This window comes from Ailuropoda melanoleuca, chromosome 7 (genome assembly GCF_002007445.2).
Source record: "Ailuropoda melanoleuca isolate Jingjing chromosome 7, ASM200744v2, whole genome shotgun sequence".
In the NCBI taxonomy this organism is placed as follows: domain Eukaryota; kingdom Metazoa; phylum Chordata; class Mammalia; order Carnivora; family Ursidae; genus Ailuropoda; species Ailuropoda melanoleuca.
Genome location: NC_048224.1, coordinates 27,192,671 through 27,220,176, shown reverse-complemented (window position 1 = coordinate 27,220,176; position 27,506 = coordinate 27,192,671). Strand labels below are relative to the sequence as shown.

The window sequence follows — 27,506 nt, the reverse complement described above, 5'->3', positions numbered from 1 at the left end:
AAGTGATACGTACTTCTAAAAAACCTTCAAAACCTGGTTTTCTAACCAACAGATAAGCAAATTCAAATTTGTAGGTGTGGAGTACTAAAGCAGACACACTGAGAGCAGCAAATGAGAGCTGACATTGATAAAGAACAAATTCTAACAGCAGATTAGAGATCATTCTGAGTAGGGGCGAACAACTCAACACATCTTTTCTTTTTGAGGTAAGAAAATTTTAAATTGTAAAATATTAAAAACATAGAGAAAACTACGAAGAATATAACAAAAATCTGTGATATCCACCACAGCTTTATCAAATTTTTACATTTTGTTATCTTTCAGATTCTTCTGAACATTACAAACACAACTGAAGCACCCTGAATATCCCTCCCCAATCCCATTCCCCTCCCTCCCTCTCCAGAGGGAACCACTATCCAAAATTTGTCACTCCCCATGCAAGTTTTTAATACCATGAGATCCTAAGTATGTATCCATAAACAATGTATAGATTTGTTTTGCATTCAATTTATTCCAAAAATATTTAATTAGCACCCGGTATGTGCTAGGCACAGTTCTAGGTGCTGGGAAAAGAGCAGAGAACAAATAGACAAATACATGCCCTCATCAAACTTATGTTTGTATATTTTCAGACTTTATATAAATGGTATCACACTGTATAGCTCATTCTATGATTTGCTTTTCTGGCTCAACCTTGAATTTCTGAGATGTATCTCAGATGCCTCTAGTTCATTTACTTTAACTGATGTATAGTATTCCATTGTACAAGTATACTGGAATTTACCTTCCTGTTGATGGAGATTTGTTTCCAATTTGTATTACTAATGATGCTATAATGAACCTTCTTTACACATCTCCTTATTTACACGTGCTTTAATTTCTTGAAAAATCTGTTTGATCTTCAATTTTACCAGATATTGCTGAATTGCTCTTCAAAATAATTTCACCAATTATACTCCAACAATGTCCTAGAGTTTCTACTTCTCAACATCTTTGCCAATACTTAGTATTTCTTCACTGTTTATTTTTATTTGCATTTTCATGATAACTAGGAAGCTTGAAAATTTTTCCATATTTATTGCTCATTTTAGCTTCTCTTACATGATTCTCTGCCTATTTTGCTCCAGGGTAATTGTCTCATATATTCTGCATACTAATCCTTCTTTGGCTATATGCATTGAAAATATCTTCTCCCACCCACCTATAGCTTATCTTTTCACACTGTTATGTCTTTGGTTAGAATGAAGTTTTCAATTTTAATGCAGTTTAACTTAGCAATCCTTTAATGATCTGTGCTTTCTGTATCTTAAAAAATCCTTTCTCATACTTAGAACATAAATATAGTCTATATCTCTTCTAAAGCTTTAAAGGTTTGCTTTTGTAATTGGGTCTTTAACTTGCAGTTTCTTCATATATATAACCAATACTCTCTTTTCCATTTTCCACGCCACTGATTTGTAATGCCCCTGCAGTCATATATCAAATTTCCATATATGCATGGGTCTGTTTCTGGAAGGTCTACTCCATTTCATTAGGCACTTGATCTATCCCTGCCCTAAGACTGCGTTTGATATCTAAAAGACTACCATCTTAGTCTCCTTCAAAATTGTCTGATATTCTTGGCACTTTGCTGTTTAATATGAATTTTTAAGTCAAGTTAAAAAAAAACCCTGTTGGTATTTTGATTAAAACTGCACTAAATTTATAGAGTAATTTGGAAAGAATTGACTTCTTTATGATACTGAGTTTTCTTCCCCAGAGAAGATTTGCGTTTGTTTTTGCAGGTACCTGGCAGTACTATCAACCTGGATCCAATTTAAAATTGCTGGCTAGATGGTTTTGGAACATATGGTAGTGTGAATTTGGGCCCTACACATGCATGAAGACTGACTTGTGGTTAAACATTCACTGAGGACATTTTCTGACACCCCTCTACTCATAGTCTACACGAACAGGTGGTATGTTTCTGTAAGTACACCTCTTTGGAGTCCCAGCCTTATGCAGAGTTTTCTACTAGACTCCTCATCTTCAACTGGCCATAGAATTAACTCTCCTGTCCACTGTGACTCCTTATGCGTATTAAAGAGAAGCTCAAGGTCACCTGCATTTGGCAGATGCCTCCAGGGTAAAAGCCAGCTGAATACCTGTATACCTGTTTATTTCTTTGCATTCTAGCATCTACTTCATTTTTGGCCCTAGGATTCCTTTCTTTCTTATCAGCTCAGCTATACATTTAAAAAATATATTTTAAAAATCTTATCCTGCATTTCTATTTTTAGTAGAAAGGTTGTCCAAGATATTTTAAAATCTTCTATAGCTTAATTTTTATCTATTTGATTTACTAGTTTGGGATGGAAGTGTACTAAAATCTCTCACTATGATTATAGACTTGTAATTCCTTATCTGCTTTGTTTTTGTTGTTTTTTTAAATACACAAATTTCAAATTATATATAAAAGTTCATCATTATTATATGTTCTTAGTTGATTTTTCCTTTTATTAATATGTACTGTTGCACTTTATCCTTATTAAAACCTTTAGTCTTCTATCTGTCCAATAATGATAATCTACATTAGTTTTCTTTTCCTATTTTTGGGCAGTTTTAGTTTTGTATCTCAATAATGAATATATAGATGATTTTGATTTTTATTCAAATTGCTGCCTCCGTGTGTTTTAATAAAGAAGATCAATTCATTTATACTTACTGTGAACTACTCATATACTGGGTCTATTTCCATTTCCTGTTTTCTACTATCATCCTTTTCCTTTGTTTATTTTGTTACTTTTTTAAGCTTTCCCGTCTTCCACCAAACTAATCATATTTTCAATATTCCCTCTCCCAATACTTCTGCTGCTTTGGAAGCAAGCTATACACTGTATGTCTACTATTTTAGTTACCTTTAATTTAGCATTTTTTTCATTGTACATATTTAATTATATATTGTTCTGAAAGAGTCTGAAATTATTTAATATTTCTATCTTCTTCCTGAACGTGACACAAGCCTTATCATATTACACACAACCTATCTGTTGTTACTGTCTAAAGCAACACTGTCTGGTTTGGTAGCCATTAGCTACATGTGGCTTTTCAATCCTTGATATGTGGCCAGTTTGAACTGCGTGTGCTCTAAGAGTAAAATACTGTATTTTGAAAATTTAACATTAAAAAATGAAAATAAAATATCTCAATAAATTTTTTAATGATTACATGCTGAAATGATAATATTTTAGTCCTGCTGGGATAAATAAAACATTACTAAAAATTAATTTCATGTTTTCTCCCTTTTAATGTTACTACCAGAAAATAAATCTAGACTTTAGTTTTAACTTTGTTTTAAATGTACTCCCCCCCAAAAATCTAAATTATTATCTTTGTGCTATTAATAATAACATTTATCATTTCACCTAATTAAATTCTTCATTATGGAATAACAGTTTACCTGGGTAAGATATGGCACTGGGCATTATTTTCCCTTAGTAGTTAAGATATTACTTCATAATCTCCTAGCATCAACTGTTGCTGATGAGAAACCTTCTGTTATAATGTTGAATCATACCTCTGTAGGTAATCTGGCTTCTAACTTTGGTGGCTTTTAAGATTTTCTCTTTACCTCTGATATTCTAGAGTTTTACTACAACCTGTCTAAATGCAGATTTACCTTTATTTAACCTACCCAACATTCTAGAGTTTACTTTTGATTCAAGGATTCAGGATCTTCTTGAATGCTAAAAATTCTCCACCTTTGTCTTCAAAAATTAATTCTCCATCAATTTCTGCATCTTCTTTTTCTGTAATTCTTATTACATATACACTGGAGTCTCTTAATTAATCCTCTCTATCTTTTAAGTACTCTTAGTATTTTTGAACCCATTAATTCTCTCATCAGTGGTGTAAAAGGATAAAATTTATCCCATCTTCAAAGTTTTTTATATACTAAGTACATTTTTAATTTCTGAGTTGTAGTTGGTTCTTTTCCACATTAACCTGCTCTTGTTTCATCTCTTTTGCTTCATAATTTTGATTTCTCTTTAAATGGAAAGTATCAGTTAACTTATTTCTTTGAGCATCCTAAAAATGCTTAAAGTTTCTTCCAATCAATGGAATACTATGCAGCCGTTAAAAAGAATAAGATCATCCCACGGGTACCAATATGGAATAATCTCTAAATATGTCATTAAATGGAAAAGCCAAGGTATTTAATTGTGTGTGTAGAATGCTACCATTTATATAAAAGTCTATGTGTGTGTGTGTGTATGCTTGTACATGCATAGACTATCTCGAAAAGGATAGCAAGAAATTGGTAATAGTGGTTGCCTCTGGGGAGGGGAACTGGGTGGCTAGGGGACAGAGGTGGGAGATAGACTTACTTTTCACTGTTTACCCTTTTGTACCTTTGAATTTTGTACCACGTGCATGTATTACCTAGTCAAAAAAAAATAAATAATTTATTTTTAAAAATAAAGTCTTTGTTGGACTACTCCATAAAATTAATTTCATCCAGAAAATATGCTTGTTTTAGTTGCTGAATTTGTTATGATATTAATATTAGAAGTCTTCATGAGTTTTAGAATTTTGGTTATAGGCTTATTTTAAGTAAGAAAGATTTTTAAATATTTTTTCCTCTCTTTCCTATTTAATGGTTTTATAATTGCCCCCACTTGGATTTCTGAACCCCTACTCCACATAATATTAGGCCTTATAATGACATTAAGGCCTTCAGTTTCATGATGATATTGGAGCTATCACACATAAACATTCAATCACTGACTCAGTAATGGCTTCATTCAATTCCTGGCCATGAGGTTGTGTCTTAATCAGCCAAAACCCATGGCCTCAGGTAGTGAATAGCTTTTTCCTTTTTTCAGCCTTTCACGAATGGGACAGGCATTCTAGCCAATGCACTGTGTAGTAATTCTGGCTCTGGTTCCTGCCTCATATGAAGCACTTTAGTACTTTTGATTCTTGACAGGAACTAAAACTACTACATGTCAGTACCAGACTCAAAACCCAGTGGGCTTGTGGTTTCAGCCCTATAACAGCTTGTGTCTGTGTTCCATTTCTGGCCCACAAAAATGTTTATGTTGTTTTAAAGCCTGGCTATATCTTTTGTGCTATTTAATCTATTGTTCTATGTGTTTGGAGCATAGAGGTTATATCAAAACTCAGTATTCACTGTGACTAGAAGTAATTTCCCCATTTCTTTTTTTTGAACATTAAAAGTATTCAGTATGAAAGGAATATAATCTTATTACATAATGTTAAGAGAACAGAAAATTACTCATTATCCATTCATTCTAGCACATCCCATGTTAGCACTGAAAAATATTTCCTTATCTTCTGCATCATGTTATATTTGTAACAATTTTTATCATGATTTTAACATATATTGTCCCAAGCATTTGTCCATGTTGATATGTAGTCCCTGTGACCATCATTTTAATGACTGCATATTAATCCACCAAGCTGTTCAACTGTTATTTACTTCCCACATTATTGAGAATTTAAGGTGCTTCCAACATGCTTTTAGAAAGAGGTTCTCTGTTCATATGTATTCTTTCCCCTCAACAGTTTGGATTTGGGGGATGGGGGTGAGAGAGGCTTAGCAATGGGACTGCCATAATTCTACACAGATCATTAGCCCAAAGACATTGTAGGACTATCATAATACATGGCTGAGGTTCATAATGATGACCCTGATATATGAAGAGAAAAGATAAAATCATATGGAAGTAAAAAATGCATTTTCAGAAAGATTCTAATCCAAAACGGTTAATAGCAAGTTTTGTAATTAAAGAGATAAGTTTCATAAGGGATAAAATTCACAAATCACAAATGCATATCTAGCACTGCTGGGCAAGACATTACAAATTTTCATTAACTTCCAAATTAGAATATTTTGTGTCACACTAATAAACTTCACTATTTCATTAAAATACTAACCTGATATTATTTACACAGTCTTCATGAGCTTCAGAAAGTGTTTTTATGTGCTTTGAAGATATAGGGTCAAAAAGGAGAACTTCAGTCTGTTCACAAGCAACAGTCAGCACTGACCTGAAAGCAAAGGACACATTTCCCTTAGTTTTCTAGCATTCTCTTATTATTGATATTCACTTATTTATAATTATACAAACTATAATGAATAACTTCTTTTGCCCATGTTAGAAGCAAATATTTACAAGATTGAGACTATCTGTTCTTGGCAACAGCAGGAAATGTACTCAAACATTATGGTGGAGCATAAACTAGTACAGCTTAGGTGTGGAGAGTACCCACATCTATCAAACTTTTAAATGTGTGTACCTTTTGACTCAGCAATTTTTTCTGGGAATTTAATCTAAAGAAATAATCATTTATAAATACAAAGAAGCATATATAAAGATATACCTCACCATAATGAGAAATTGAAAGTAACCTAAATGTACATGAAAGGAATGACTGATTATATAAGCCATGGTATGTAATACCTTGCAATATGGTACAACATTTAAAAATATAGGGATGGTTTCATATGGATATGAAAGAACTCCAAAACTTTTTTTTTTTTTTTTTTGAGAGAGAGAACATGTGTGAAGAGCAGCGGGTGGAGTTGGGAAGGAGCAGAGGAAGAGGGAGAGAGAGAGTCCCAAGCAGGCTCCATGCTCAGTGAGGAGCCCAATGCAGGGCTCAATCTCATGACCCTGGGCAGAAAGCAAGAGTCAGATGCCTAACCAACTGAGCTGCTCTGGCACCCCCCAAAACATATTTTTAAATGAGAAAAGCTCGTTGTAAAAAAAAAAAAAAAATAGATGAGGCAACTTAGGAAAAAAAGTCATAATGACAAAATTATGTATTTCTTTATCAATATCTATTAAAATATACTGAAAAAGGTTTGGCATATATCCTACCAAACCACTTAGATATACTCAATCTTTTCCTTTATGGTTTTTAGTATTGTCTCTTGTTCAGCCCTTTCCTATTACAAAGTTATACTATTATAAACCTTTATAAGCCCCATTTTGATTTCTGAAAATCAACTTTTATTTACTTTTTTTTTTTTTTTTTTTACTTTTATTTACTAGTTCTTTGTGGGCACTGCTCTTTCAGACTCAGATCTAGCAAATGAAATCCTGAGTCTTGGAAACTGCAGGCCTTCCCAATTTATAGTTCCAATAACAAATGGAATTTGTACATTATGATGAAAATGAGACAAATTTAAAAAAAATTTTTTTTAAGTAATCTCTATACCCAAAGTGTGGCTCGAACTCACAACCCCAAGATCAAGCAAGAGTCACATGCTCTACCAACTGAGCCAGCCAGGTGCCCCAAGACAGAATTTTAAAGATTTTTTTTTTTTTAATTCAACAGAGATAGAGACAGCCAGCGAGAGAGGGAACACAGCAGGGGGAGTGGGAGAGGAAGAAGCAGGCTCACAGTGGAGGAGCCTGATGAGGGGCTCGATCCCACAATGCCAGGATCACACCCTGAGCCAAAGGCAGACGCTTAACCGCTGTGCCACCCAGGCGCCCCCCCAAGACAGAATTTTAAATAGCCAAAAGTTTCTGTTCAGAACAAACTTCTTAAAGTAGGAGAGAGGAAAAATCTAAATTGAAGTATTTTCCATATTTAGTAGTCATGAAATTGTCCTTTAAAGGGTGTCTGCTCTGCATAAACCCTTTTTTGAAATATCTGGACTTCAAAAATTAAATATCTGAAGGATTTTTGTGCTAGTTGATCAGCATGAGTAAAAATATTCAAATATCTGTAATTTTAGAAGATAAACATACAGCCATTTCTTTGTTTCTCACAAGAGTCATGGGATGAACTTTACTCCTTTTTATGCATAAAAGTAAATGAATCAGGGGTGCCGGTGGCTCAGTCAGTTAAGTGTCCAGCTCTTGTTTTTGACTCAGGGTTGTGAAATTAAGTCCCACAGCAGGAGGAGCAGGCTCCTCTGTGCTGGGCCTGGAGCCTGCTTTAGATTCTCTCTCTCCCTCTGCCCCTCCCTCACCACCCTCCACTCTCTCCCTCTCTAAAACAATCACACAAAAAAAGTAAATGAATCGGCGATTCTGGGAGAGTCTTAATCTTAAACATTGTAAATAAGAGATTTATAAAACTGATAGTCACTGCTTTAATAAAATCTATTTTGGTACATGGACTGATTTGTAAATTTTTAAAATGAGTATCATTTGTCCCAATATCAAAGCCTATATTTTTCTCATTGGTTTGAAATGTAATCTTTACCATGTATGTTTTTGGATTCTACCCTATTCTATGCAACACCACCATACTATTTTAATTTCTAAAAGGTTTTATATGTGCAAAGCAAGATGAACACTGCTTTATGAACTTTTTTGGGGGGAGGGCTAATATTATGCTTTCTCAATGTTTTCTGAACTGTTGGGCAGAGGGCAGCTAATATTATGCCTTGACTTCCAAGTGAAATTTAGATATGGCATGTCAGATCCTACTGAAAAATCTTGTTAGTATTTTTACTGGGATGCACTGACTTTGCAAATTAATTCAGTAGAATTTATATCATTCAATATTGAATCATCCCATCAGTAGCATGTCTACCTACTCACATATTCGACATTTTCTTAGCAAGAGTACCTTAGCAATTCTTGGACCTTTGAACATCCTTATACATTTCCAAACAACTTATCAAGTTATGTACACACACTCACATACAAATCCAGCTACTGATTTTGAGACTATAATAAATCTATAGAAGAGTTTGCATAGAGAGCCTCTGGGTGGCTTAGTGGGTTAAGTGTCTGACCCTGGCTCAGGTCCTGATCCGAGGACACTGAGATTAAGCCCAACTGAGGTTCCCTGCTCAGTGGGGAGTCTGTTTTTTCCTGTCCCTCTCCTTCTTCCCTCTGCCCATCCCCCTGCTTGTGCTCTCTTGGTCTGTCTCTCAAATAAATAAATAAAATCTTAAAAAAAAGTTTGCATAGAATTGAGATCATTACAATACAAAATCTTTCAATCTATGTACATGGTGTATTTCCATTTACCATGTAGATTTTCTCCAGCTGGGTCATGCCTATCTTCGTAGATTTATTCCTGGGTATCTGACACTTTTTCAATGCTTTTGTAAATGTTCTTTTTAAAATTTTGCTTTGTTTGTTGTTGGGTGTACAAAAGTGCAATTGATTTTAACATTATCTAGCCATCAATCTTGCTATCGTAATAATTTATCTGTAGGTTATTTTAGGTTTTGTCAATAATCTTATCATCTACAAACAAATGCTTTTTTAATACTTTTTTTGTTACTACACTGGCTAGGACTTTCAGTATAATGTTAAATAGAAATGTTAATATTAGCAGGCACTCCTCTCATTCCTGATTTTCAAGAATACATTCACCATTTCATCATTAAGTACAATGTTTGCTATGGAGTTTGTTTTGTTTTTCTTTTTTGGGAGGTAGTTTCCTATTATTGGATTAAGGAAGTTCTACTTCAAATTTGCTGGGTTTTTTCATTAACATATTTTCATTTGCATAAAACAGTTTTCCAACATTTATTGAAATTACCCTATATTTTTCCAATATGTTAATGTAGTGATTTGCATTATTTTATTTTCTACACTTTTCATTTCTACCACATTGCTTAATTCAGTCAGCTAAAATGGTGGGCTCACATTTCTGGCTTCTCTCCTTTTGTAGATCTTGGCCCTGCAATTTACTCACTGCCTTAATTCTCCAATCTCGTCAAATGTAAGCTTTTTATACCTTACATTAAATATTTTATATTTTTCCTAGCTTTTCTAATCATTCTGTTGAAGGGTTGGTCCAAACCACCTACTTAACTACTTTGGGAAAGCTACAATCTCTACCTCTTGCATCTGAAGTTATGTCTCCTTTTCATTCTGAATATTGTTTACTTGGGGATTCTTCTTTTTTTTCCCTAAGATTTTACGGATTGAGAGAGAGTGCATGCGCAAGTGGGGAGCAGTGCAGAGGGGGAGACAAGCAGATTCAGCACCAAGGGAGCCTGAGGTGGGACTTGATTCCCCACAACCCCGAGATCATGACCTGAGCCAAAATCAAGAGTTGGACACTCAACTGACTGAGTCACCCAGGTACCCTGGGGATTCTCTTGATCAATATGAGTGTTTTTCATTTTTGTCCTTTCAAAGACAAAATTTTCTCTGTTGAGTATTTTTATTGAAATTCTACTCTTTGTTACTATATTTCCTTCCTTCTGCTTTCTTCAGACTTACTTTGCTATTATTTACAGACAACTTCACTATTCTTCTATTTCTTGAGATGGATATTTAGCTCGTTAATTTTCCTCATCTTCCTTTCCAGTTTATTAATGACTATAATTTTCCTAGTAAGTACTGTTTTACTTATATCCTACAAGTTTTGAGACATATGGTACTTTCATTATCATTTAGTGTTAAATATTTCTAACTTCCATTATCATTTCTTATTTGACCCATATGTTATTTATAAATGTTTCTCAACTTCAAAACACATGAAGTTTTTCTAGCTATCTTTTTGTTAATTCATTTCGAATGATCACATTGTACTGAGAAACTGTACTTCCATGATAACCTTTTGAAATGTGGCCATTTCAGTGAAAATTCTGTATATCTTCCATTTTGTTTGAAAAAAAAGGCAAGCAGGAGATAGCTACTACATATAGTCAAGTGTGATATTTAAAAATGTTTAACATTCAATAGTAATATAAATTAACACATGGATAAAAATTTTAAAACACTTTCAAAATAAACTAACCTACAGATTATGTATGCCAAGTGATAGTTCTAATTAAGTTGCTCATCAACTTAGTTTCCATTGTTTATTAATTTTGGAAATAGTAGTCATAATCTTTTCTTTGATTCAGATGACCTTGTCTGCACCATGAATAGACATAGGTAATTGCATAAAGCGCCTCCAAGAATGTCCACATTAACTGGTAGTCAGTAAGTAACTTGGAGTCTTCGTAAGTAAAAAAATTATTCAACATCAATAATATTGTTCATGGAGCTAAATCCTCTTTTTAGCTTTTGCTGAAGTAAGTATAATCAAAATTTTTTAGCACTTATAATGCTTGCTGTTAATTTTGCATATTAAACATGTATTCAATTATATTAATAACTAAGCCACAAAAATAATCTGTTGATTCATCACGGTTAATTATATCAGACCTAATCCTTCAGCCCAGATGAGAAGTAATGTAATACAGCAGTTAAGAGCATAAGCCAGGGTACAAATCCTTTGCGTTTAATGACCTTTCTGCTCTGTTTCCTCAACTAAATGTTCCTGGTACTGAGCTTTATGTTGGTGGTAATTTTCATTAATAAAATGAGTGTTGGGACACCTGGGTGGCTCAGTCCCTTAAGCATCTGCCTTGGGTTCAGGTCATAATCCCAGGGTCCTGGGATCGAGTCCTCCGTCAGGCTCCTTGCTCAGTGGGGAGCCTGCTTCTCCCTGTGCCTGTTGCTCCCCCTGCTTGTGCTCTGACAAATAAATAAATAAAAATCTTAAAAAATAAAATGAGTGTTATTGATACCCATGATGGGCAGGTATTTAGTAGGTTTTAGCAAACTTATCCCACTAAATAATGGTGAAATTCAATAGGAATGATAAAATTAGGGATCTCCATCCCAGGAGTGATGACATCCATAAATCATCCCTCTAGGCCCCATAGAATCTGCTGTGGATTCTATTGTCATGGGAGTGCACATTATGCCAAGAGAGTTAACATGTTTGGCTGGTGCCGGCAGTAGTGTTATTACTTTCATCTGACTGCCCTGTTCATCTCTCTGGATCTCCCCAGAGGCTGCAGTTCTCACAAATGACTATGTGAGAATGACCAGGAGAGTGCCTGTGAAAGGCAGGCAGCCCCACACTAAGGGAAGCCAAATGGTCACTGGACACTTGCCTAAATTTTTGTGATGGGGAGGGTGTCTAGCATGGATCGGGAACAATTAGCACTGATGCTGTAGCTCTCAAGTAAGATGTTCGTTAGCAGCTTGCAGTGCCAGCTCTTAACTCTGTAGTTGTTATACAATGGGTTACTCTGGGAGGTTCCATGGAAGACACTAAACGTGCTTGGAGCAGTAACCACTATGGACATTTATCAGTATTTTAACAACTGGTACAGCTGAACCAATGTGTACTAGCTGAGTATCAGGCCTGAATGCAGTATACTGCCCTTCAGAGCAAGACTTTAAGTGATGTTGTTTTTATCTTGTTTTGTGTCTGCCTGATTGAGGCATACTGTAATAATGTACGTTAAAATCTTCCTCTATGATAAATTCGTCTGTTTTCTCCTTGAACTTATAAGTTTTTGATACATATATTTAAATCTAAAAAACTCATTCAAGTTCAAAACTGTTTTATCTTCCACGTGAATTAAACTTTTATCAGCATGAAGTAACCTCCTATCTCTAAATATTTTTGCCTTAAAGCCTAGTTTGTACATTAATATAGCTCACCAGCTCTTGTTTAGAATGTGTTTGATATATTATTGTCTATCCTATTGAACATTTATTACTATTTTATTATAATTAGTAATATTTGAACTTATTTTCAGCCATTCTTTGTGCTTTTTATTTATTATACCTTTTCTACTTTTTTTCTTTCCCTTTCTTCTCTTGGAATATTTTTTTCTTGTTTCATTATTTTTTCCTCTAGTAGGCTGGAGATAATATATTCTTTCTCATCTTTTAGTCTTTTAGTCTTGCAAATTTTAATATGCAAACATTAAAACCTACAGTTAATATGTCAAATTCTACCTGAAGAAAACAAGAAATTTAGAACATCCCTTCATAATTTATTATTTTCTTCAATTTTAGTTCCATCTTTGTTAACTGCAAAAGACAAAACTGAAATTAGATCTAGTTTCACATACATATTTCCCACTTTCTTTATTCTTTATTCTTTCTACCATCTCAGACCTTCCAGTTGAAAACTCTTCTCTCCGAATGTAGAATTCCATTATTGAAGGTCTGGCGGCAAACTCACTGGGCTTTGCTTGTGTGTGTATTTATTTCATCTTCAATCTTGACAAAAACGGAGAACCCATCTTTGATGCGTATAAACATCTAGACTGGCAGTTTTCTTCCCAGCATACTGAAAATAATTACTTTCCTCTGATTTGCACTATTATTGATGACTAATTGGCTATCACTCTCATAATTACTCCTTTGAAGATCTTTTTTTCTCTAGCTTTTAAGATTTTAATATTTGTTGTTCTGGAGTCACTGTATGTCTAGAAAGGATTCTTGCTTGCGGTCTGCTGGGCATCTTAAATCATGGTCTAATGACTGTCTTCAGTTCTTCAAGTTCTCAGCTACTATCTCTTCAAAAAAAATTTTTTTTGTGCCCCATTATCTACCTCATTTTCTTCAGGAGCTGACCAAATACATAGTATGCCTTTTCTCTCTATGCTCCATGTCACTAAACCTCCTTCATATTTTCAATCTCTGCATCTTTCTTGTCTCTAGATAATTTCTTCATTTCTATTTTCTAATACACTACTTCTCTTTACAGCAGTGCCTAATGTGTTTTCATAAAGGATAGCTTGATAAAGTTCCACATATTCTTATCTATTAACATCAAATTTCATTTTTCAAAATGTCATCAGGAGGTAATACACTTATTTTGATAAAACTGTTACTGTAATATATTTTTGGAATTCTTTAGCAATTACCTCTACTCCATGTATCCTTTTATTTCTTTTTTAGTGCCAAATTTTTTCTAGTCTGGTCTCTATTAAATTCATAATTTTTTTTTAAAGATTTTATTTATTTATTCGACAGAGAGAGAGAGAGACAGCCAGTGAGAGAGGGAACATAAGCAGGGGGAGTGGGAGAGGAAGAAACAGGCTCCCTGCTCTGCTGGGAGCCTGATGCGGGGCTTGATCCCAGAACTCTGGGATCATGCCCTGAGCCGAAGGCAGACACTTAACGACTGAGCCACCCAGGTGCCCCCAAATTCGTAATTTCAATTCTTACCTTCTGTGTCACTTCTCTTTCTCTGTACTGAGAAGTCCTTATAAATGACAGTGATAATGGTACCCAGTAAGCTGATTTAACCCATATAACTGAAGGATGTAAGAAATTATCTCATTTAACACAGACGTCTTTTTTCTATAAAATTAAGTCCTATAAAAATCTGGAGCATATTATATGTAGTAAGAATAATAAAAAATTGTAACACTTAACTATTTTCACCTATCACCTTGACATAGATGAAAAAGAACGGCAATGTGCAATGTTGGCAAAAGTATGGGGAGACAGGTACTTTCACATGTGTGTGATAGGAATGAGAATTAGTAAAATCCTCAAAGAGGGCAATAATAGGTATCCAAAATCTTCATAACCTTCCACTCATTCTAGAGAATTATCATGAGGACATAAATCTAAAAATTTTGTTTATAGAGGTTTTATTTAAACTAATGAAAAATGTTAAATAATGTAAAAATACATTAACATAGGTAATTCACAATATATTGTATGAAAAAAAGCAGGCAACAAAGTAATAAGATTCCATGTTTACATTAAAATAAACATAGGCAGGGGTGCCTGGCTGGGTCAGTTGGAAGAGCATGTAACTTGATCTCAGGATCATGAGTTCGAGCCCCACACTGGGTATAGAGATTACTTAAAAAATAAATAAATAAAAACCTTTAAAATATGAATAAATTAATAAAATAAACATACACACACAAAAAATTCCTTGGATAGCCAATCTCTGGGATTATAAGTGATATTTAGCTTCTTTTTGCTCGTTTTTTGCCAAGGTTTTCTAGAATCAGTATATATCAATTGCAAATTAAACATTATTATTATTACTATTATTTACATTATTGAACTATTTTAAGTACCAGAGTACCTAACTACTTTTTACAAAAATGTTTGTAGGGGACAATATTGTCCGGATTCAAACAGAACTATCAGTAATATATTCCTCATTCTAATACCACTGGCAATGGGAATTCCTTCTTCATAAATCATTCTACCCCTATCAATTGCAAATTAAACATTATTATTATTACTATTATTTACATTATTGAACTATTTTAAGTACCAGAGTACCTAACTACTTTTTACAAAAATGTTTGTAGGGGACAATATTGTCCGGATTCAAACAGAACTATCAGTAATATATTCCTCATTCTAATACCACTGGCAATGGGAATTCCTTCTTCATAAATCATTCTACCCCTATCAATTGCAAATTAAACATTATTATTATTACTATTATTTACATTATTGAACTATTTTAAGTACCAGAGTACCTAACTACTTTTTACAAAAATGTTTGTAGGGGACAATATTGTCCGGATTCAAACAGAACTATCAGTAATATATTCCTCATTCTAATACCACTGGCAATGGGAATTCCTTCTTCATAAATCATTCTACCCCTATCAATTGCAAATTAAACATTATTATTATTACTATTATTTACATTATTGAACTATTTTAAGTACCAGAGTACCTAACTACTTTTTACAAAAATGTTTGTAGGGGACAATATTGTCCGGATTCAAACAGAACTATCAGTAATATATTCCTCATTCTAATACCACTGGCAATGGGAATTCCTTCTTCATAAATCATTCTACCCCTCTCACCAAGTACCTAAAATCTCACTTCCGGGGACGCCTGGGTGGCTCAGTCGTTAAGCATCTGCCTTTGGCTCAGGGCGTGATAGCGGCGTTCTGGGATCGATCCCCACATCAGGCTCCTCTGCTGGGAGCCTGCTTCTTCCTCTCCCACTCCCCCTGCTTGTGTTCCCTCTCTCGCTGGCTGTCTCTCTCTCTGTTGAATGAATAAATAAAATCTTTAAAAAAACTAAAAATAAAAAAATAAAAAATAAAATAAAATCTCACTTCCGAAGAGTGGAAACAGCTATTTCTGAAAGCCTGACAGAATAAGTAGGAGGGTGGGAGGAGAGGAGTTGGGGTATGGAGAAGAAAGGAGCCGAATGTTTATGAGAAACAGATTCTTGGTATTTTGGGAGGAGCTTTAGGAACAGGGCTTTGTTGGAGAGGACTGGGGAGGGCAGGTTACATAAATAAACTTCAGTAGTTTCTCCTCTCTTACCTGCATTCAGGTGCACATTCATTGCTACAGGTTCCACGCAACTGCTATAAGTAGAAACCCCAAAGATCCTAGCACCAAGTATAATTAGGAAGACGCATATGAATATGATGTACCTCCTCACCATGATTCCAGATTCTGCTACTTTCCCCCTTTTTCAGCATATTTTAGGCTTTTCTTTAGCAAAATATTTTGCTTTGTTAAGTCATCATTTTTCAGCTTCTCTAACATGACATAGTGGCCCTTCAACCACAGGTCCTTTGATACACCATTTCCTCCATCTGAAATACTTCTATCCCCTCCCCCACCCTATCTCAGTTAATTCATCTTCTCATTTTTTCTGTTCTTGGTTAAATGTCATCTCTTCAGGGAAACCTCAAACACCCTAGTGTACAACCGGTTCCTTCAAGCCTTTATCTCAATTTATAAATATACATTATGAAATATTTAATATGGTTATTGATACCTAGTTGAACCAATTAAGTCCCAAGCTTAATAAGAGTGGTGCCTTTAGCTGGTTTTGCACACCACTGCAACCTCCGCATCTGTAACAGAGGAAGTGCTCAACAAATACCTGCTGAATGAGGGAATGAATAAACAAACAAGTAAGCAAATGACCAGAATCCAAAGGCCTTGATCAGGTAAGAGTTATATAACTATGTCTTCTCAGGGTAGAACTGTGTGTACATTTTTTCCTTTGTTGTTGAACTTGTTCGTGTACTCACCAAAGCTTTAAAAATACATATTTTGAAAATTCCCCATAAAGCAAAATAAACCGACACCAAAGATGAAATATTTAATCTGTCGGGAAAAAGGCTGGACACCCCTGACAGAAGCATGTAGTCTAGCCTGGGGAGTTCACAAATGCCCCACATCATAAGACACCTCTGTGCCGTGTCTTAGTATCCTTCAGGAGCAAAGGAACGCACACCTGTCGACCTTCAAGGCAAGTCAGGCACAGAATACATGGAACCTTCACGCTCCCTACCCTTGCCAGAAGCTTCGGTGAGAAAACCCAAGCCTGCGATGACAAGGAAAGAATGAGTATTTGCTCAAAATGTATTTGCTGGGCACGTACAGCGTACCAGAGAACCCCAGCTCTGGCCTGGCTCCGGCAGACGTGCCGGGCGGCGGGCCCTAGGCATTTCTGTTTCACAGAGCTCCGCGTCCCGGGTGCACAAATGAGCCCCGGGCCTGCCTACCTCCAAGGGCCGGGCCGGGAGTTCCAAGAGCCACAGAGCGCTTCAGAAAGTGCCGGGGTGCCTGCAGGCCGGCGGCCCCCACCCCGGGCCGCCGCCCACGGGCAGCAGAGGCAGGCGGAAGCGGGCACCCGCCCTCCGAGGGGCCGCGCTTACCCGTCGGGCGAGTACTCGAGGTTGAAGACCGCGCCGTGGGTGCGGGTGCTGAGGTACACCGAGTCCGCGGGATGGATGGAACCATAGAGGTTAGTCATGGTGCGGAAATTGTCCCGCGCCGGGTCCACGAACAGCCCGCGGCCCAGGCTGCGCTCTCTCAGCCACCCGAACAGCCGGGCGCCGGGGCCGCCCGGGCCGGCGNGAAGGGGCCGGGGCGGCGAGGGCTCCGGGAGGGCGACGGGGGAGGGGCTGCGTCAGCCCCGGGCTGCGGCGGCGCGGGCGGGGAGGGGAGCGGCCCGGCGGCTGTCGCCTGCCCCGCACGGGGTGCCGGCTCTTCAGCCCCAGTTCCGGCCGTCCCATCCCCTTCGGGACTACCGGGCCCGAAGGTAAACATGACCAGCGCTCCCGCCCCCCGCTCCCGGCCGCAGCCCCGCCAGCCGACACCTCAGCGCTCCCGCTCCAGCCGCCACTTCCGGCGTGCGACCGCCTAACCCCGCCGGCTGGGAAACACGCGCCGCCCTTGGCCACCATCCGCTGGGGACCGCGAAAGCGGGGACACCGCCCACGGCGCGTGCTTTATCCCGGAGGGACCGTGGTCCGCAGCGTTGTCAATTGTGTTTGAGCGCGAGTGAGAATACCCAAGGCCCGGGCAGCATGGGGCAGTGGTAGCATCAGGGCACCCCTGCGACAGTCGGTAGTTGTTAGTCCTCGTGACTGTGTGCCTGGGGCTGAGTGGGCCTGAATAAAGGGGTGGACTATGATTATGTACTGTTATTCGCAATTTAGGCTAAGGTCACAAGGGGAAGAAATTACCCTATTATACGCAGGTCCCACGTAGTAAGTGGCACGGTGTTCTGCCTACTCCAGACTGGGAGTCTAAGGACTCAGGTTCACTATTATGCTAAAAGCCAAGGCCTGGGGCACCTGGGTGGTTCAATCAGTTAGGTGTGGGACTCTTGATTTCAGCTGAGGTCAATCTCAGGGTGGTGAGGTAGAGCCCCTCCCTGGGCCCTGGGCTCAGCAGGGAGTCGGTTTTAGATTTTCTCTCTGCCCCCACTCGCCTTCCCCCCCGCCCCGCCCCGGGCTCGCGAGCCCGCGCTCTCTCTCAAATAAGTAAAAAATCTTTAAAAAAATAAAATAAATAAATAAAGGGCAAAAATAAAGCCCAGGTCTATTGGTGCCCCCTGAATATCTGCCCAACAGGTCAAGATTTCATAAAGGCTAAAGTTGTCTTCTCCTCAGGAAGGAGCATATATCCAGCAGGAGTCAGCAAGTGGAGCTTGAGACCTAAATCAAATAGACCTTACAAGCAACAGAGCCCAAGGTCAAATCCTGCTTATATGTGCCAGGCAAGGCACGGAGGGCATGACAGATGTAAGGCCTTCACCATTGCTGTTAAAGATCAATATATAGAACTCGTTTGTAAAAAACACTTAACAGGAACTGGGGTGGTTCTTGGGAAGGGAAAGAGTCTTCAATAAAGGAAAGCTTGAGGTATAATGAAAGGTAATACAAGAACTGACAACTCTTCTAGGCCTTGATCAAGAGCTATGTTGTAGAAAGTTCACATTTGATAAATGAGGATAAACCTGGAGGATCTTTGCAGCAGGAGCTATCCTGTAAGGACATATCTGAAGGATCTCTATAGTAAGGGAATGAGATTCAGAGGACTGAACATTCAGTAGGTCCTCACACCAGGAAAGTTAGTAGTTCAGCTCGCTTGTCCACGAGCTGATTGAAAATAGGGCAAGAAGCAAGCATCCTGAATTCAGAGATCAGGCAGCCATTCCTCTGGAGATATTCTCCATGCTGCTCCCACAAAGCAGAAGGGGTACAGGTCTAATTTGTAATTAAACAATGTCCCTTAAAGACCCCCAACTTCTGGCTGCAACAAATACTTAATAGAGGCCCTCTGCTTGACCCCTAAGTTATAGCCAATGGCTAAAATTTTATGGTCTATAAAACACTGACCATTCATCAATATTATTAATTTTTAATAGGTAAAATAAAACCATTTTAAAAGGTTACATATTCCAAGGTATTTAAGATGTATAATTTCAAAAGATAAACACAGGCTCTGCAATGAAAGTTTGTGCTGCCTCAAGATAATCAGACTTCACAGTTCAGGCAATTCAAAATTAACACAGTATAGTCCCCAAACTGATTAAGAAATGTTCACTAACAATTTAAAGAATCTAGAGAAGCCAAATGGGAAGAAAAATATTTTGTAGGTTTGCATGTACCTCTCTGTTAGATAATGAGAATGATTCTTGAGAAAATAACCAAAAAAGGCAGTAGCAGCTGTAACACAGAAAAAGACATTCAGTAATGCCAAGGGTTTTTTGCTTTCTTATGGTTCTATTTAAAATGTAAGTCCTCACTTATCAAATATTTTTTTGCTAAACGCTAAAATAATAAATTGCATAAGGACTAAAATTCTATTGAGATGATCATGATTTTACAACCCATCAGTAAAATAAATAAATAAATAAATAAAATAATCTACTGGAAGTTCACTGAGAAGGCACTAAAGATAGATTAACTGTGACTGCTCCTATTTACCCACTGCCTTTGAGTCTTTAAATAAAACCATGTCACGTTAACAAGGAACTGACTGCAAATCACAGTCTATATAGACGAATTTCTATGTAACACTATTTTTATGTGCTAAAAAATTTTCAATTTCAACAGCTCAACTTCACAGATATCAGTTCATCAGAAAAGCATCCTCTGAACTTCTTTGCCCTGATGCTCCTTTTAGATCACAACACAAGGAAACAATTGGCAAACGCTTCCCCTAGGCCCAGGTATCACATGTCCCTGGGTCCCCCCACACTTTAGGATCTATCTCATTGAGGAGACAGGGAGCAACTAGATGTTCTTAAAAAATTACTTCCCAAGTAAAGCAGTGTGCCTGAAATATAAACACTGGTCTTTCTGTTTAGGCTTTAATACTTCAGGAGCAGCAGCAGATTCACTCCTGATGTCTCTGACGTCATTGGTTTTGCCCATTAAACACAAATCTTTGTTGGGAACAAGATTGACAAAATGAGCAAGGCAGTTGGACGTGGCAAAGAAAAGCTGAAATGACAGCGATATTCCAAGCATCTTCTTGATTGAAGCCATGCATCTCTAGCTTTTTGAAATAGTCATCTGTTACGTCATCAGCTCAGGAAATAGCAAGTGCAAACTCCAGCATTGCCTTTTCCCGAGCAGGAAGATCAGACTTTCTCCAGTTCACACAGACCTGCAAGAAAACAGTCAAAAGCAGTATCTCTGTTCATCACAATATAGCTGATAAAACAAAAGGTTTAACAAAATGAAAAAAACCAAGGTTAGAATAAAGGGGCAAAGTCAGGACAAAATAAACTTTCCAATGGAATATAAACTTGAAACTCTGGCTGAGCCCCACCTCTGCCAAGGAGTCTTCTTTGCTCACTCAACTACAAGCACGTCTTGCTCTTCTAAGTACTTATGGCACCAAAAATCTCAGAACCAAGAACTAAGGGACTCTAAGTACATAAGGACCCCAAATCCAAACTTCTTCTTCTGAGTAAAGAGAAGCTCAGATAATTATCCCTTTGTCCCCAATTAATCCCAAATGAGACACAATATTTGCAAAATTAATAGCTGACACTTAGCAATTACTATGGGCTAAGAATGTGCTCAATGCTTCATATTATCTTATTTCTTAAAAAAATCATAGGAAGTAGTATTTTTATTATTGCCCCATTTTGCTGGCAAAGAAACCAAAGCTCAGAGAGGTCAAACGACTTCCCCAAGGTCATACATTTGGAAAGTGGCAGAGCTGGGATGTGAATCCAAGTGTATCCGATTCCAAAGACTATACTTATAATCATTACCCTTGCTCAAGCAAAATACTGAAAACTACTAAACACCTAAAAATAGAAGAACAGTTCAGGAAACCATGGTGTGACAGCATACACTATGGCCACCAGGGAAGCAATGCCTAGAGAATGATCTTGGATGAACAAAGATCTGGCAACTAGCAGGAGGCTCTCAGCACAGCAAAGGTGAGAGGAGGTACCTGTCCTGAAGGGTGGCAAAAGGGGTCCTTCAGGAACAGTTTGCATGGTCTCCACTCAGGTGGCGTCAGGAGAGTAAGTTGGGGGGTAGGAAGACCGATGACCCTCAACCTCAGGAATAAATGCAGAGAACGGATGTTTCTGTTCCCCAGCCCAGATCAGGAACTTCACTGTAGGGATCAGCAGGACTTTGTAAGGTTGGTGACAAACCCGTGTTTGCTGTGTCTTTACCCTTAATCCATTTCTCTGGGAAGAATTACCATGACCTCTGACACCCAAAGGGCCTGACTTTGGATGAAGGAGATAGCAGGCTGATGGCTGGGGGACTGAGACCCATTTCACAACCAGTCTTGGTGGGAAAGAGAAGACGGAGGCAGTTCTAGAAATGAGAAGCAGACAGGTGTAGGCTTGGGGCCAGAAGGAAGAAATAAAAGAAATAAAATAAAATGAAAAGAAAAGAAAAGAAAAGAAAAGAGAAAAGAAAAGAAAACCTAAGAAACTGGTTTGGGCCGATTATGAATAATTAGTAGCTAAATTCACACTGGCAAATGCAAGTAATATAATGTAGCAGAAAAGAGTGCAAGCTTTGAAAACGGGACTGAACCTCAAGGATAAAATCGTTATTAATAAGGCTCAACTTAGAGGGAAAGCTGTATGCATTTATGCATTTGAAAGAATATATGCCATGTACCCAGGATCATGTGTGGCACAAAGCTGCTGTTCAGCTAAGCCCTAGTCCCCACCATCATGTACACACAGAAGCATGTGGGCATAGTGATGGGAATGGAAGGGAACTGAAGCAATGGGAAGAGTTGCAGAGGGAGAGGGAGGAGTTCCCTGCACCATGTAGCGGCATGGACCTTTCCCTTTCCTCAGGTATGAAGAAAACCTGAAATTGGCACAGGGGAGGTAGGCACCAACCTGGTCAGAAAGCACTAGGTTCTTCGAGGAGACCCTGTACTGGGCACTGTGGACAACCATGCTGTATGGTTGGCCAGGCTGGTCACCACAATGATGAGTTCCTTGTCAGCTCTCCTGAGCTGGCCTATGGAGGAAGAGGAGAGGAGACCTGTCCATAAGCCTTGGATAGCAGCTCAGAAGAACCTAGACAAGTTCAGCCATACGTTAGCAACAGAGGTTCTCACCTATCCCTTCATTATGCATTCATTCCCAGTCTCTTGCTACCAACTACCCTATTTTATTTTCTTCATAATACTTAACACTTCTGAAGTTAACCTATTCTTTTATTGTTTAGTTGTTCGTTCTTTTCTCCTCTCTAGAATGTCTGAAAGTCTAGAAAATTTTCTGACATGTTCAGCATCATATCCCCAGAGGAGTGCCTGACATACAGTGGTTGCTCAGAAAATAGGTATTGAATATATCACTAAAGTTAAAGTTCCAGGAACATTTTCAGAGGCCCATCAGGTACTAGACTAACACTTTCAAAAGAGGAGGGAAAAGAGACTTCCTAACCTCAGAGGACATACTACACGGGGTTGGCAGAGGCAGGAGAGGAAGGATTTCATTTTGGAACCTGGTACCATTCTGAGAACTTTACATATGTAATCTTATTTCAACCTTGTACCAGCACTGCAGAGTGGATGTTAATACCATTTTATGGGGCTTCTGGGTAGCTCAGTTGGTTAAGCTCTGCCTTCAGCTCAGGTCATGATCCCAGGGTTCTAGGACTGAGTCCCATATCAGGCTCCCTGCTCAGTCGGGGAGCCTGCTTCTCCCTCTCCCTCTCCCCCCCCCTCCCCCTGCTCCTTCTCTCTCTTATAAATAAATAAATAAATAAATAAATAAATAAATAAAATCTTTTTAAAAAAATACCATTTTATTAGTAAGGAAACCAAGGCTTTGAGACACCTAAGTACTTTGTTCACATGCATCACCTATGGCACAACTCAGATGTGAACATGAGATCTGTCTCTTCCCACAGGGACAGAGAAGCTGTGGAAGCTGTGGAAAGGTAAGGCAGACAGCACTCTGTATGCCACTGGAAAAGGATAAAGGATACGTGGGAGGTCATGGGAGGAAAAGTCCGTTTTAAGTAAAGGCAGGTGAGATGGACTTTGAAGGAAAAATCAGATTCACAAAGCATGGACAGGAGAAAAGGCATCTCAGGGGCATAGCAGAGGGTGAACAACAAAGGTAAAGAGTGGGTAAATCATGAGACCTGAATGCTTCGGAGTAAAATTTGATTCACTTTAATTCCAACACACACACAGGGGCTGAGGGAAATGAGGCTGGGAAGACAGGCTGGTCTCAGGCCACAAGAGAGTCGCTGTGACACACTGTCTCCCAGTACCTACTATCTTCTTTTCAGTACCAGAATCCCTTCATTTTAGCCGGGCACATGGCCACACAGCTTCCCTTACGGCTAAGTGTGATGAAATTCTGGCCAGTGGGATGTAGACAGAAGTGATGTGTGTGACTTTCATGTCATGACCCTAAGGGAAAGTAATGTGTACCCACAAATGCCCCTTCCTTCTCTTTCTGCTGGGAGCAGGGGTGAGTTGGCATGAGCATGTAGGCAAGGGTAATCCCAGACAGTAAGCAACACTAAACTGGCCCTTAGCAGCTCACATGGGGACTATTAGGTGAGAAAGAGAAAAAAATATATCTTGTTTAAACCAGTTGTATCTTTGGGTCTGGAAAACAGCAACCTAACATGAATCCTAAGTAAGAAACCTATGATTGCCAGGCTGAAGTCCCTGAACTTTATTCAGGGGGTTATATGGAGCCAGAGGGCTGTTAAGCCCAAAGTAAGAAAGATGAGCGACAGTCATTACCTAATTTATTCGGTTCTGTATCTATAATTATATAATTAAATTCAGAATCTAGAGGATGTCTCAGCAAACTACTCTTTCTTAACGTCTCCCTAGTTCCACAGTCTCGAACTATGTGGGAAGGAACTCTAGCAAGCAGGCATCTGGAGCCCATCCAAGAATGATTTAGCATTGTTTTTCTATTTACGTTTCCTTGTGTAGATGGCATTGTAATAAGCAAAGAAGGCTCTGAATTCCAATGGCCGGTAAGACAACACTTTAAATACATTTGGTAAAAATCCTGTCTGCAGAGCGGAAGAAACACCAGGGAAATGTAAAATGAAAATTAAAAGCAGAATAGGTAATCATTAGCTGGTAGTCACTATACTGTCAGCTGAATGCCAGATACAATCATAGGAGGGCCACAGCCTTGGTGTCGAAGTACAACCCACACATACCTTCTTCACCTTTTAGGGTATTCACAACTAACTTACAGTGTTACTTCTAAAGGTATGTGTAATTTTTTGGAGAAGTCATTTTATGAAATTCAGACAGTGAATGTTATAACTAAATCAAAAGACACTTCTTGGAATTAAGTTTTTACTGATTTCCTACCTTTACACAGAGGGCCTGGTGGTACTCATTTCTTTCTTCTTTTTTTAAAGTAGGCTCCACACCCAGCATGAAGCCCAACGTGGGGCTTGAACTCATGACCCTAAGATCAAGACCTGAGTTAAGATTAAGAATTGGACACCTGATGCTCATTTATTTCTAAGAATTAAATTAACAAGAAGCCTTGATATTAGATTAAGAATTGGACACCTGATGCTCATTTATTTCTAAGAATTAAATTAACAAGAAGCCTTGATATTAGTAAAGTACTTTGTAAAGCTCTTTCATACATCCTTCTCCACAACTCTGTAAGGTAGGTAAGGCAGATATCACTATACCCAGTTTAAAAATAACAAAAGGAAGGCCCAGAGAGGCTGAATGATTAGAACAAGACCATACCAAAAGTAAGAGGACTTTGGGTTTTCAGTGTATTTCCTAATGGGATGTTATGACAGACAACTACTGGCTGCTATCCAGCAGCCATTTCTCCCCTCCTCCCATGACAAAAGCACCTAGGTATTGTTCAGATCAGATTGCCATCTGCTTCAGGGAAGGTTAAGTCCTTCTCCAACCCTAGTGGGTGAATCCTCATTGGTCTAAACCAATTATGGTTATTCTATTCCAATTCTTAGTGATTGGTCTAGGAATGGTCATGTGACACCATCCTGCCCAATAAGAAAGGAGGAAAATCAGCTAGGGGCTTTCTTCTCCAGAAAGAATATGAGGAAGAGGTGCACTCTCCTAACCCCTTCCACGAGTTGTGGAAGGATGTGATGTTTACTGCTGCTATAGCCATCTAGTGACCAGGAGGGGACAAGTGTGAGCCCAGAGTCATCACACCAAGAAAGACAGAACCAAAAAATGCTAAGAACCTCATCCTGTTGTATCACTTAGCCACTGGATTAAACAACCCAGGAATCACCCTGTCTCTGATCTGTTATATGGGACACTGAACTGTCCTTACAGTTACATGAACTGGATTGGGTTTTCTGTTATCTATAGTTGAAAGCACTCTGATAACAGATGCTAACAATTTATTACTGGGCCAGAAGACATAGTATAAAGAACCATGTCTATCAGCCAAGAGCAGGTATTGGGGAAGTGGTGGGGAAGTGGAGAGGTATGGACAGATGAAAATGGTACTGAGGGAGAGGCTGAGGGCTCCAAACCTTTCCCACCAGAGCAGCTGGATTTTTATCTTTTTTATATAATGGATTTCCATACAAGATTTTGTTTGGAAAAAAATCGTCTTAAGTTTACCACCAAGTTTGAAAAACAAAAGCTTATAGCAAATGTCTATGCTCAAAGAAGGGTCTTATAATTTGGCAGCCTAGAGCACCAGCTTTAGAAAGTACCCAAGGAACTAATTTAGGGATGTTCAAAAAGATAAATGTACAGATATCTGTTACAAGTTCTAAATGTCCGAGATTGAGAGAGTGTTGAAATGAATTAAAATATCTCTATTATACAATACTATATTATGCAGTCACTAATTATACTGATGCTTTGACCTGGAAAATGCCCATGATAACACAATTTCATTTAAAAAAAAGTTACATGTATAGGGGTGCCTGGCTGACTCAGTTGTAAGAGTATGTGATTCTTGATCTGGGGGTTGTGAGTTCAAGCCCCACACTGGATGTAGAGATTACTTAAGTAAATAAACTTAAAAAAATGTTACATGTATATGTATACAAGAAAATAAGGAAGAAAACACATCAAAATGCTAATAGTGCCTGACCTAGGTGGAATCAGATAATTATTATTTTTGAATTTTCTGCTCACTTAATTTTCCTTATTTTTCAACATGTAATTATAGGAAGAAGCAAGGTACCTCTCACACTTGTTTAAGCAGCTAGCATGTATCTCAGTGGTTCTATCTCCACACCATATTATAGTGCTAAAGGAAACTATAAACAAACTTCACAAGTGTGCAGAAGACTGAGTGACAAGGAAGGGTCCCAGAACATAAGAGCCTGTCCCTAAGAGGAAAAAAGCACGTCCTTCTGACTGGGATACAACGAGACCCCAAAGAAGGGTCTGTCCACAGGAAAACTTGGGCAGACTAGGGCAACCAGTTCCAGGGATTCCACTGAAGCCGACACAGCCTGCATGGACTGACTCCCTGCATGAGGGGAGGATCTCACCTTCTTTTCTACCTCCTCCGTGAGCTCTACAATGTCAAAAGGCAGGTCCTTCTCGTAGGGAATGGGGTAACGGCTGATGGGTTTGGACTTCTCTTCCTGCTGAGTCTCATAAAGGCCAAGTTCAGAATCACCACAGGCAACTTTTCCCAAAAGCTATTTGTCACAAGGTGAAGATGAGACTGAAAGGAAAGAGAGAGAGGTTTGGGGGGCTCCTGAAGGACTGGCTTGGGTGGCTAGTCTGTATACCTGGGCCTAAAGGAAAGAGATGGCAAATAGGTTTCACCTCCTGGCACAATTCCCGCTGATTATAAACCCCCTGGCTTGAGCAATCATGAAAAGGATTCTGGGCTTAATAAGAAACAATACTGTAATCAACTGGTAGTGTCTGACGTAGGTAGGCAACATGAGGGCATGGTGGCCCAGGTAACATTATTTGTAATAGGTCAGATAAATGTTTGAGCCTGGATTCAAATTCAGAACTGTCTGATTCCAAAGTCTGTGTTCTTCCTACTTTGTAGTCCTG

At 38.4% G+C, this 27,506-nt stretch overlaps 1 protein-coding gene and 1 long non-coding RNA gene across 2 annotated transcripts in view; one reads left to right on the top strand and one right to left on the bottom strand.

The window, feature by feature from the left end:
- DCAF10 (DDB1 and CUL4 associated factor 10) overlaps window positions 1-17,883 on the bottom strand; it is a 43,531-nt gene extending 25,648 nt beyond the window's left edge. Inside the window, 3 exon segments of the mRNA XM_011219363.3 lie at window positions 5,941-6,054; window positions 17,408-17,615; window positions 17,618-17,883. Coding sequence (XP_011217665.2) covers window positions 5,941-6,054; window positions 17,408-17,615; window positions 17,618-17,801 — 506 coding nt within the window. The 5' untranslated portion in view covers window positions 17,802-17,883.
- LOC105235702 lies at window positions 17,377-27,023 on the top strand. Its single transcript, XR_004626515.1, has 4 exons — window positions 17,377-17,496; window positions 23,396-23,425; window positions 24,447-24,490; window positions 26,656-27,023. It is a non-coding gene; the product is annotated as an uncharacterized LOC105235702 (long non-coding RNA).
- Window positions 27,024-27,506: the final 483 nt, after the last annotated feature.